Source organism: Fringilla coelebs, assembly GCF_963513975.1.
Source record: "Fringilla coelebs genome assembly, chromosome: 20".
Taxonomy (NCBI): Eukaryota; Metazoa; Chordata; class Aves; order Passeriformes; family Fringillidae; genus Fringilla; species Fringilla coelebs.
The window spans coordinates 6,546,172-6,558,598 of NC_140046.1; the positions used below are offsets into that span (position 1 = coordinate 6,546,172).

General features: G+C 55.2%; 1 protein-coding gene across 1 annotated transcript in view; it reads right to left on the reverse strand.

The window, feature by feature from the left end:
- Positions 1–8,216: 8,216 nt before the first annotated feature.
- The window catches only part of CUX1 (cut like homeobox 1), a 267,458-nt gene continuing 263,247 nt past the window's right edge, over positions 8,217–12,427 (reverse strand). Inside the window, exons 21-23 of the mRNA XM_084219333.1 lie at positions 12,144–12,224; positions 10,294–10,358; positions 8,217–9,862 (exon numbers count right to left, since the gene is read on the reverse strand). Of these exons, the coding sequence (XP_084075459.1) occupies positions 9,802–9,862; positions 10,294–10,358; positions 12,144–12,224 (207 nt within the window). The 3' untranslated portion in view covers positions 8,217–9,801. The remainder of the gene's footprint in view (positions 9,863–10,293; positions 10,359–12,143; positions 12,225–12,427) is intronic.

Consider the following 12,427-nt stretch of genomic DNA (forward strand, 5'->3'; position numbering starts at 1 on the left):
CCATCCAACACGGGGGCTGCAAGTAAAGAACAGCCAGAGCTCTGAGTGTGGAAGGGCACGCTTTGCTCCGCTGCTGGTCGGTCACTTGGAAAATCAAGTGAAAAATCCCAACCTCTAAAAGGGCTCTGTGGGCTAATTTTAGGTCTGGGCCTTGACCAGAGAGATTTACAATAATTGCCAGGGTGAAAGTTTAACTTCTCCCACGACTTTTCTCAGCAATCCCCAAGGAACCACGTTCTGCTGTGCAAGGAGCATCCCCGGGCCAGCTCCCCAAATTGCCTTTTTAAGACTTTATTTTTAAGCCAAACCCACAGGCTGCCTTCAATGGGACAAAAATCCTTCACGAGTCCCAGTCTGCAGCTGGTGGGAGCTCCTGTGGATGGGGATGAGCTTTGGCTCAAATCCTTGTCCCCATTTTTTGGCCGTGCTCACAACCCCTTCGACACAGAGCAGAGCCCCCATGGCCACCCCTGTTCCCCGTTCCCACTCAGCCCTAAACCCTTTTAACAGCACCCACAACGGGAGCAAAGCAGAACACACTGCTATGCTAAATGATTTTAAACTGGTGGTGAATAAACCTCATATCTGCCCTCTCCTGCCAATTCTTATTACTCCGGGACTCCCTCGGAGCGATTAGCTGCCTTAAAAAAAAAAAAAAAAAAAAAATCGCTGGAAGGAATCAAGCCAGTGGCTCAGCCAGGGCTGGGGAGGGCTGCTGGCAGCATCCCGGCTGGAGCGTGACGTGCCCTTGAAATCCTGTGCCCGGAGGCATCCGGCATCCAGCGGTGCCAGCCCCGGCGGGGCAGCGCGCCCTCCGCAGAGCCCGGAGCTCCGGCTCCATCCTCGCCACATCCCGGGGGGATCCGGGCAGCTGGGACCGCCGTGCTGTGCCTGATTATCCAGCAAAACCCTCGTGCTGTGAGGCCACAAAAATCCCTGGTGGAGAGGGGAGGTGGAGGGGTTTGTGAGCATCCTGGCAGGGCAGCGCCAGCCCGGCCGTGAAGCCGTTCCGGGCGGGCACGGCAGAGCCGGGTGCGTGTGCGAGCTGTCAGCCAGGCAGACAGGCCCCAGGCATCTCCCGGGCTGTCACAGCTGCAAATTGTCCAGGAGCAGTCCCTAATGGGATGTAAGGGGAGGATTTGTTGGAGGAAGATGTCACAGGGATGAAAGGGGAAAAGAGAGGAAACCTGGAGATGTAGCGGTTTGGGTTTGTATTTATTTGTGGAGGAGAAATTGTTTTAAAATGTCCTTTGGTGTGTTGGAGAAGGCAAACAGGCAGTGACAGCCCAGCCACGGGGCTGGAGGAGCCTTCACTGATGGGAAGACCTTGATGTGCAAATTCCCTTCTCCTGCTCACCCTGCATCTCAGGATTTACCTTTGAGAGGGAGCAAAGCCCTTTCCTTTCAACACAAAAACTGTGTTTAATATTTCCTCTGTGACCTGAGCTTTTTCTTCCCCAGAGTGTTTGTGCAGCCCTGGCTGAGTGATGCTCTCCCAGGATGACCTCAGAGATGGACAAGCCCAACCAGAGACCAGAACAAAGCCAGAAATTCCCTGGGGGAGGATGTACAAACTGAAAGGGATACAAAATCAGGACCAAAACCCATCCTCCTCTTTCTGTGGGATAACCAATGGAATGGATGGAGATGGAGAGCACCAGCAGAGGCAGGAGCTGTGCTGGAGAGTGGTCAGCCAGCTCTCAGCCTCAGTTCACCCCACATCCCTTCTGTGTGCACACAGCCTGTCCCTCACCACATGACGGCTCTTCTGTGCTTCAAACATCTGTCCAGGATTGTGTTCAGTGACCTCTCAGTGTCTGACTCGGATGGGAGGGAGAAATATTTGGGGTTGATGAGTGGGGAGGGAGTGCAATCCTACTGTCAGGTGGAAAAAGGGTTCAGGGCTCGATCCTTCTGCATCGCTGGAGAATCAGGAGCAAAAGGGGGTTCAGCTCTGTATCAGCGGACACAATCCAACATTTTCCATCTTACAGCGGTTTGTTCTGCCTGATCTTGGTGCCTCCAAGGAGAACAAGTCTCTCTTGCGCATGCTGCTGGGATGGAGCTCACTGGGCCCCTTGGAATGCACCAGCAGGATGTGTTTGTGCTCTCTCTGTGTCTCCTGGAAGCATGTCTGAAGGGAGATGAGTGCACCCCAACTTTCTCAGCCGACCCTGTGTTGTCCTGTAATTCTATTTTATTTATGTTTTTTTTTTCCTGCTACAAAATCCCAGAAAAAGCTGAGTTGGGAGGGACCCACGAGGACCACCGAGTCCAACTCCCAGCCCTGCACAGGACCATCCCCAAGAGCCCTGTGTACCGTCCCTGTGCCTGAGAGAAGATTATCCAAACCAAAGATTATGCACCACCTCCGAGGGCACCTCCTTCCCTCCCCCGGGCCACCGCGGGGGAAGCCACCAGAGTCTGGCTCTGCTGCTGCTGCTGCTCTCCCTCCTCCTGCTGATGCAAATGAAAGGCGATGCTGTGGCTGAGCTCCAGCCGCCTCCCGGCACCTGCTGGCAGAGCTCAGGTGCGGAGCTCGCCGAGCGTGCAGCGCTGCGAGCAGAGCCCCGTGTCGGGGCAGGCACTCCCACACCATTCCTTGTGCTGGGGGGATGTGAACTGGGGCTGCAGAACTGAAACTTTAGCAAAAAAAACCCCAAAAACCCCCAAACCACAGCGTGTTTGCTCCTGCCTGCTCTCACCCCGGGGCTGTGCTGGCCCTGCTGGGGTGAGCAGGTCTCTCCCAGGGGAACAGGCACCTTCTGCACCTTCTCTGCCCAGCCACCTCCTGTGCCTGCAGGCAGAGGTCAGAGGTTATCAGCTGCTCCTGGGTTGTCTCTTAAATATCCCTTTTTTTTTTGTGCTGCTCGGCTCTGCTGGGGCTGTGCCTGAGAAATGGTGTCAGAGGCTTTGTTCTGCCTGCACAGAGACCACGGAGGAAAAGGCTTCAAAAACCTCCCCAGACCCCTCCGTGGCTGTGCTGCCCTGGCCAGGGGGGGTTTCCAGGACCATCACCCTTCAGTCACCTCCTGTTTGTCCCCCTGCCTGGGGACAGACAGCCTGGGACTCCTGCTCCTGACCCACAGCCAGCCTGGTGGAGCTGGGCACCTCAGGACCCCATCCCTGGGGCTGTGCCAGGTCAGATCCTTCCCCTTTGCTCTTCCTGGGTGTCACAGGGCTGTGCACTCCCTCAGTGCTGCTGCTCCAGGATCATCCCATTGTCCCAGAGGTCCCTCTGCAGCCTCCAGCCAGCAGGAGCCAAACCCCTGGAGATTTCAGGCACAGAAAAAGGGCTTTCACCTTTCCCATGTGCAAACACTCCAGCAACAGCAGCTCCTTGCACCTGGAAACCTTGAGGAAAACTGTGCTGCTCCTGCTGGCAAAGGGCTGATCTTGGCTGTGCAGGATCCTCTCCCCAGCATTTCTTGTTGTGCTGGTCCAAGTGGCTTTTTCCTTGCAGTTTTCCAGGGTTTTGCTTTTCCTACAGGCTGGAAAATGCCCTTCTGGCAACCTTGGCTTTGAAGCAGCCCCACGCTGCTGGGTTAGGCTGGCCATGGTGTTCCTGCAGTGCCCAGCTCCCTGCAGCAGCTCTGAATGCTCCCTCGCACGTGTGTTCAATAAATAAAGGAGGAAAAGAAAAAAAGCATTAAATATTAAAGGGAAAACCATCGTTGCCTGGACTCAGAGCAGCTCTTAAAAATGTTAGCAGCTCCAAAATCCCAACCTTCCCTTGGCTTTGAAAGCTTCCATCTTTGCAGCAGCCTGTGGGGAGCTGGGCAAGGTGTGTGTGAGGAGCAGGGCTGGTGCGCAAAGCGCCCCTAAAGAAGTTTCTAGAATGAAGCCACACGGCCCAAAGCAGCAGCCAGGGAAATTCCATAACCCTGTGAACCTGCAGGGGCTGCTGTGTGGAGGGGAACTGGGAAAAAGCCCTGGAAAATCCCAGTTCAGTTCCAGGGCACAGGGAGGTGGCAGATTGTGCCACCCCAGAGGAGGGGGACAGCACGCAGGGACAGAACAGGACAGGACAGGACAGGACAGGACAGGAGCCATCCGACCCCCAGGCACTCAGGCACCCTCCAAACCATTCTCCTTGTGCCTAAACACCCTTCCAGCCATTCCCTCTGTGCCTGAACACCCTCCCAGCCATTCTCTCCATGCCTAAACCCCCTCCCAGCCATTCTCCCTGTCCCTAAACACCCTCCCAGCCATTCTCCCTGTGCCTAAACCCCCTCCCAGCCATTCTCCCTGTGCCTGAACACCCTCCAAACCATTCTCCTTGTGCCTAAACACCCTCCAAACCATTCTCTCCATGCCTAAACCCCCTCCCAGCCATTCTTCCTGTGCCTAAACCCCCTCCCAGCCATTCTCCCCCTCCCTAAACCCCCTCCCAGCCATTCTCCCTGTGCCTAAACCCCCTCCCAACCATTCTCTCTGTCCCTAAACCCCCTCCCAGCCATTCCCTCTGTGCCTGAACACCCTCCCAGCCATTCTTCCTGTGCCTAAACACCCTCCCAGCCATTCTCCTTAGGCCTAACCCCCCTCCCAGCCATTCTCCTTGTGCCTAAACCCCCTCCCAGCCATTCTCCTTGTGCCTAAACCCCCTCCCAGCCATTCTCCCCCTCCCTAAACCCCCTCCCAACCATTCTCCGGGTGGGAAATGAAGGGCAGGGGCTGTGGTGTCCCCCTGGCAGTGGCTGCTGTCCCCACAGGGATCCCTTGCAGAGGGTTCTTGCCCCTGCAGCGTTCCCAGTGCCAGCGTGGCATTTCCACCTCGTGTGCCTCATTTGGGTTTCCCTGCCTCAACGGGAACAAGGCTTTTGGGGCGGGGGCAGCGAGGGGAAGATCCCTCCCTTGGCTTCCCCTGGGAGCTGGAAAAACCCGTGCATCTCCAGGGAGACTCTGTAAACAAGGAGCAGGGGGAGGGAGCAGGGGGAGGGAGCAGGGGGGCTCTCCATCTGCCGCAGCAGCTCTCAGCCCCGGCCTGCCGTCAGATGTCTCACACAACAGGAAGCAATAAAACACAAATTACCAGCACGGGGGAGCCTCTTTCTCCTGCTGGAGAGTGGGGTTTTGCCCAGAATCCCACTTAGGGGTGGCTATTAACAGGGTTAGGGGGCTCAGGTGCTATCAGAGCTCGTGGCAGAGGTGCCCAGCCCTGCTGCAGCAGGGGATGGTGGCAGCCCATGGCTGGGATAACCCTGCTGTGATTCCCACATTCTCCCCCATCCCTCTGCTGGCTGCTGTCCCCTCTCCCACGGGACCGGGTGTCCCCAGGTGGCCAAGGGACTTCCCAGCATCTTTAAAGCAGCCCATCCATCCACAGCCAGCAGCTCTGCCTGCTCCGTGTGCAGGGAGGAAATGGGAGGGTGATGCTCGCTGGGCTGTTCACCCTTGGATGGCAATTCCTGCCGGGACTGGAGCACGGCTCCGAGGCAGATGTTCAGCTGTGATTTAAAGGCATCCAGTGCTGGAGAGGCAGCAGCACCATTTCCCTGCTTGCAGTTGTTAGGAAAATTAATCCACAAACGCCAGAGGTTTATGTCCAAAAAGGAGACAGAGGAGTCCTGGAACTTTATTTGAATAAAGGGAGAGGCCGTGGGGCATTCCCCTGGGATCTCTCCAATTTTTGGAGGACTCAGCCTCCCTTTTTATCCCAATTTCCCAGCCACATTTCCCTTCTCTCTTTCCCCATGGCTGAGGTACTTGAGAGGTACAGACTTCCCAAAACACCTGATACCAAAGATTTCCCTCTAATGAATAACCCTCCCTTTTCATTTTGAATTCTTATGGAATTTAGGAGTTTTTCTTCCCCATTCTTTCTTTCATCTCTCAATGTCTAATTTCATCAGCAAACCTAAAGTTTATTTATAAAAGCAAACACCTTTTTCCATTCATCAATCAGTGGAATCCTTCCCATTGTTTCTTTTATCTCCCAGAGCTGGCTTTATCCACCAGCAGACCCACAGCCACAAATAGTGGATTTGTTTGTAAAGACAAATCCACAATTCCTCTCATAGTGGATAATTAGAGCCACATTTCCAGAAATAAGTACCTGGCCAGGTTCCTGCTGCCAGATACCCAAACCCTTAATGTGTGACCTCCTTTTCCCCCTCGGGGGCTGTGCCCATGCCTTTGTGGAGACACCCAAACTGCTTCTGTCTCACCCTGCCTGGGCTGTGTCCCTGCCCCTGCCCCACGCTCTGTTTTTCCACCGGGCTCGCTGGGTACCCCCTGAGCTGGCAATGCCCCGTGGTTGTGTCTGAGCTCCTTTCCCGTCTCTCTGGCATCCCCGCTCGGAGCCATCGATCTCCCTCCGCATCCCCAGCCCGGTGCCTGCCCTGCCCCGGCGGCTCCGAGCCCGGCTGCCGGCAGGAAACCTTTCGGAAATGGCATTATTGGTGTTTTATAGCGCTGCAATAATCGCTGCCGCAGTTTGCTCTGCGCACAGCGCTCCTCCCTGCAGCTGCCAGGACCTTCAGCATCCCGAATCCAACCCTGGAGGGGATCAGCCCCCTCTGCCCAGATCATTCAGCATCCCGAATCCAACCCTGGAGGGGGATCAGCCCCCTCTGCCCAGATCGCGACAGATTGGCCACATCCTGGCAGTGATTTCTCTCTCTCTTGTCTCCTTTGCCCACGGCAAAAACTGAACTTGTGACCCAGATGTGAGCAGCCTGTTATCTCGTTAGCCAGCCCAGCTTCCCCAGGAGCCTTTTATTAGTGGATAAACCCCCCAAAATTCAGGCTGGGTCTCTGAGATGGGCTGGGAGATTCGCAGGTTGAACAGATATAAGAAGCAAAGGTTTGCCCATAATTATTTTCCTGAATATCTGTCGATACTAATTAAAATTGTTTCCCATAATTAAATTTAAAACAGCAAGGGAGAGCAAGGGGTCGCTGAAATCCTTTTCTTTTGAATCACTCAGGGATAAAAGGGGGTTTCAAATCAAATTAGTAAAAAAACCAATTCCCATTTTCTCCCCCTGCCTCCAAGAGTGGGACAGATTGTGGGGTGCTTTGGGGCTGCCCTCTGAGCCTGGCTGGAAATGGGGTGTCAGGGGTGCTGTGGCTCTGTGGGTGGCTGTAAGGAGAAGTCAGTGTGTCCCCAAAACCCAGCACAGCCAGGGACACCCCAGAGCTGCATCAGGCAGGGAATGAGGAGCTGGCTGTGCCCTGAATCCCACAGCACAACAAGGACAGAGCTGCTCCTCCCAGGCAAACCCTGCCAGGCTGAGCTGCTCTGGAGCTCTTCCCTGAAGCTGGGGCTCCTGCTTGCTTCAATTGATGCACAATGCCATTTTTCTGGAGGAAAGGGGTTTGGACACAGCACTTCCAAGCTTGGCTGGGGGTGCCAGGGGGTGTTGTGGGCTGGAGGAGCCATCCCCCTGTGCCTGCCCACTCCAGGACACCCCTCACATGCAGGGCATCTCCCCAGGCAGCAGCAGTGCAGGATTTTGTGTTGTCCTGAGCAGGAACATCCCGCTGTCCTGGCACACTCTGCTCTGCCTGGCATCTCCAGGATCCCCTGGAGCCCAGCACAGCTCTGGGAAGCAGCTCTGAAGACTTGGCTCAGGCTCTGGGCAATACCTGAGAGCCCTGCCCAGCTCGGGCTTTCCCTGCTCAGGACACAGGGTTTGGGCTCCTGGGAGTGGCTCTGGGGACATCCCTGGGCTGCTGCAAGGTCCCCAGGGCTGGGTGAGCCAGCTGAGGGGAGCAGGGCCATGCCAGGCAGTGGGAGCTGCTGGAAGCTGCAAAACTGTGAGATCAGAGGAGAAAACACAACCCACATCCAACCCCTGCCCTCCCTGGGAGGGATTTTGGGACAAATCAGCCAGCTTGTCATTTTTATTTTGGATGGAAGGAGGTGACAGCTGTGCCTGAGGGACGAGATTCAACAGCTCCAGGGGACTGGCAAGACCCAGGTAAAAAAAAAAACCTCGTGGAGGGGGAACAGCTCCTGGCCCTGCCCAGCCCCCCTTGCACAGAGGAAGCTGTGCCCACAAGCCCAGAGCAGCCCAGCTCTGCCAGGCTGGGGCTGCTGGGCTCTCCCAGGGCTGGGAAAGCCAGGAGAAAGGAGGCTGAGGAAGAGGGGGATGATGCACAGCTCACCAAAATTAGCCAGGCAAACTGACACCGTCCAGCTGCAGCGCCTGTGCCAGCAGCCACGTGGGGACATCCAGAATGTCCCAGGGTTTGGAGCTGCCTGGGCTCAATTCCTCCATCTCCAGAGGCTCTCTCAGGCCCCTGGGATGCTGGTGTTGATGGCAGCTGGGACGTGGCTCCAGCTCATGGGGACAGAGGTCCTGCCCTCCCCGGCGCTGCGAGACATCACTGCCTTTAGCTGCTGTAATGGGTTTCTAAAATTAGCTGCACACTCTGCCCTTGGACTGGAGCAGGACATTTCTCAGTTGTTTAATATCAAAAGTCCAAAAAAAAAAAAAAAGGAAACAGAGCACAAAAGCCAGCCAGTCAATGCATGGCTAAGTTTATTTTATCACTTGTCCAACAGAACTCGACATCTATTTTAAGTCATTTATGAGGAGTACAAGTGTGAATAGCTGCAGAAGTTTTGCAATTCCAAGACACCGCATACAGCTGCTAAAAAAAGCAATTTTAACCTTCCCAACAAAGCCTCAAAAAGCAGCCCACCCTTCCCTAGATCATATTTCCCATCTACTGATTTCAGGCAGCCAAATCTCATCTCCCCCAGGTCTGAAGTTGGTTGGTTTATGCAGAGGGCCCCAGCCATGGCAGCATCACCCCCTCACTGCTTCCCTTCCACTTGGGCTCAGTTTCCCCTGTGCTGAGCAGGACAGGCGCAGGTTGGTCCCTCAGGGTTTATCCCTCCCTTCAATTTATGAGTATTTTACATTTTGCCATTGGCCACAGCTCCTATAAATAAACCCTGGCTGCCCGTGGCAGATGTGAGGCCTTTCCCTGCCTGCACACTCTGTTAGAGGCCCTGGCTCCCAGCAACTGGAATGGGAATGGATGGGAGTCTGCAATGAAATATTAATTGGGAGCAATGCTGCTCTCCTGTCTGCAGAGGGGAATTTTAATTGAGGGCCACGTTAACGAGCTAATACCTTCCCTCACCACGTGGTCACAGCAGGAAGGAGAGATTGCTGGGACCTGCTCTTTTTAATTGGAGCATCTCCTCTCACCTCTGTCTCTCCAAATCAACCCAAATTAGCAGCCCAGTGTTCATCACCCAGCAAACCCAATCACCAGCAATTGCTTGATTTGACTTGTGGTTTCCTAAGAGGCAGAAACATCTCAGCAAGGAGAGTCTGGAGCATCCCTGTGAGGTCAGGCCTGACCAGCAGCACCTCCCTTCATGCCCTTTAAGTCCCAAGCTATTCCTAATTATTCCCAGACTGAGGGCTCCAGGTCAAGAAGGGCATCTGTGAGTGCCCAGCAGGAGCAAAGCAGGAATTCTCACAGAGCACTGCAGCTGAAAATGCAAGTTCAGGAGGTTGCTTTTCCTCCCCATTTCTGGCTGGATTTAGCCCACCCAGCGCTGCCCACCAAACAGGATGGAGAGAGAGGTGGCTCTGCCAGGGGGGCTGCCCCTGACCTTGCATTTTCCACATATTCTGGCAAGGACTGAACTCTCTGAGGAAAGCATGGGAACTGCTGCAGCACTTGCAGGGCTGGAAAATGATTCTCCCTTAGCTGAGGCTTTCAATTTCAGGGGTGGGAGTGGGGGGGATCGCTGCCTTCATCCTACAGAGCAGAAAGCAAAGCCACAGCACAGCACTGGGGACAGCTCCAGCGGCAGAGGGGCCGTGCCCGGTGTCACTGCCACATGCCAGCCACGTCCCCATTCTTGTGGAACTCGTGGAGGTGGTCAGCATACCTGGGGAGAGGGCAGAGCCACGTTAGCCTGCAGCCAGCCCCGAGGAGCTGGGGCAGTGCCCCGAGGTGCTGGGGCAGCCCAGCAGCCATTCCAAGGGGTCATTCCTTGAGGACAAGCACTGTGCTCTGCTCCAGCCATGGCCAGCAGGGAACTGGAGCCATGGCACGGGTCTGACACCCCCCAGGTCTCCAGGATCAAGTTTATAAACCTTTATAATAAACCTTCACCAGGATTCCTCCTGGCTGCCTGCAGGAAAGGCTTTGGAGAACCCAACACAAGTGGTTGCCCCTTTCCATGAGCATTTTCTCCCCCCCTCCCTCACTGGGTTTAAAGCCCAATTAACTGGCCTTGTTTCCAGCACTGGGGTGCCCAAAAAATCTGCTGCAGACCCCCAAGCCCCCCACCAGGCAATCCAGCCTGTCCCCACTCACTTCTTAGCACAGAAGGCGGAGCAGTCCCGGCCCACGCTCTCGCTCCAGGCGGTTTTGTAGAGCACCTGCAAGGGAAGGGATGGGATCAGCTCTGCTCCCACCTCCACCCCAGCCCCTCCTCACTGCAGCCTGTGCCACTGCTGGGCCAGCCTGGCCCTGCCATCCCATCCTGAGAGCCACTTGTGCCATGGGTGGAAGGAGGAATGGCTTCACACCGACAGAGAGCAGGGTTGGATGTGACACCAGGCAGGAATTCTTCCCTGGAGGGTGGGCAGCCCTGGCACAGGGTGCCCAGAGCAGCTGTGGCTGCATCCCTGGCAGTGCCCAAGGCCAGGCTGGACTGGGTGTGGAGCAGCCTGGGACAGTGGAAGGTGTCCCTGCCATGGCTCTGGAGGATTTTTGAGGTCCCTTCCCACCCACACTGTGACTCTGTGGTCACCAGCAGGGGTTACCCTCAGGATGGTCAGGATGACCTTTCCCAGTGGGTTATTTTTACTGGGACAGTGCTGCTGTGGCTGGGGTGGTTTGGGATAAGGCTCAGGGCTGCACATGGATGGAGAGGTATTTTTGGAACAGGCTTAAGGAAGGTCAGGGCTTGGCTTGGCTCCTTTGTACCTTCGTGCCTCGGTGTTCCCGCTGCAGGGCTGAGGTCTGGGCAGTGCTGGGCTTTGGGAAGAGGGAGAAGCCCTCCCATCCCCAGCTGGTTCAAGCCTTGGGGGTTTGTGAGCTGGTATCACCAGGGAATCTCCCTAACCACAAAACACCCCCCAGCAAACCCAAACCAGGGCTCACTGGAGTCTGCCAGGATGGGTGGCAGAGGTGTCACCGCCCCTGGGGGATGGAGGAGCAGGGGCTTCACACAGCTCATCCCCAGCCAGGCAGTGCTGGGTGCTGGATTTCAGGCTCTTTTGTGTCTAGATGATGTAAGATCATTCCAGCCATGTAATATTTATGAATTTTCCTTTTTTCCTTTTTTTTTTTTTTTTTTTTTTTTGGGTTAGAGCTTTAAAGTTTAATGATGTTTAACTTTTTATTTCCTTTGCTCCTTTCCTCACCAAAATAACTTTGAGAGCAGGACAGAAATATTGTTCTGATTTGGCTTTCATCTCACTTCCTCGTTTAATTATTGATGATTTGTTTGGCTTTTTTTTTCCTCCCTGAAATGACAAATAAACTCCCAGAAACTCTGCAAGGATACAGGAGGAGTTTGCACTATGACAAACTCCCAGGAGATTTGGGCTGACTAAAGCCTCCATTCCTCCCAAAACTCTGCTTCTCTACTTCCAACCCTAATGGGAAAACCCAAAAACTAGAGAAAAATGGAGCCACAGGGCATGTCAGGAGCACGGGGAGAGCCAGAGCTCATCCCTGGAGAGGCAGCAAATGAACTCCACCGAGCTGGAGCTTAGGGATGCAGCCAGGAATAGGATCCACATGGTCTAGTGTGGGCTCAGGGGCATGTATTTTATTCCTAAAATCACCTGTGGTGTTAGAATCATAATAATTAACCAATATTTTGCTCCCCACTGAGCAGGGGCTTGCTTGGCAACACAATAAACTCCGTGTGAGCTCCTGGCATGGAGGATCCTGGGATCACCCCATGGCCGATCCCAGGAACAACACCAGCACACAGACAGCTCCCAGCTCCTCCCTTGCCCAGCCTGTGCCCACCCAGGGTGGGATTTCCACCCCGTGGAGCCGAGGGGAGATTCCTTGGCATGCCCACGTCCCCCTGCCGTGCCTGCAGAGCCACCAACCCCGCTCTGCCTTGGCACAGCGCCTCAAGCAGCCCTGGAGGGGAGCAGAGGATGGACAGGATGGTTGATCCCACCCCAGTGGGTTCCCCTCACCAGGAAGACGAGGCAGTGCAGCAGCAGGGTGTAGAAGAAGGCCACGGTCCGAGCGGTCTTGTTGGACAGGATGAGCCGCCCCTGCGGAGAGCAGGATGGAAAATCCCAGATTAGTGTGGCTCACTGGGAACCAGCTCCCCTCAAACAGCCTTGCAGAGATCCTGGCCAGCACTGGGAGCCTGTCCCTGCACAAACCTGCAGGGAGGGGTGTTTGCCACCCACCTGTGCCCAGCTCTGAGCAGTGATGCTCCTTCAGAGGGGATGCACAAGTGCCTCCAGCCCAA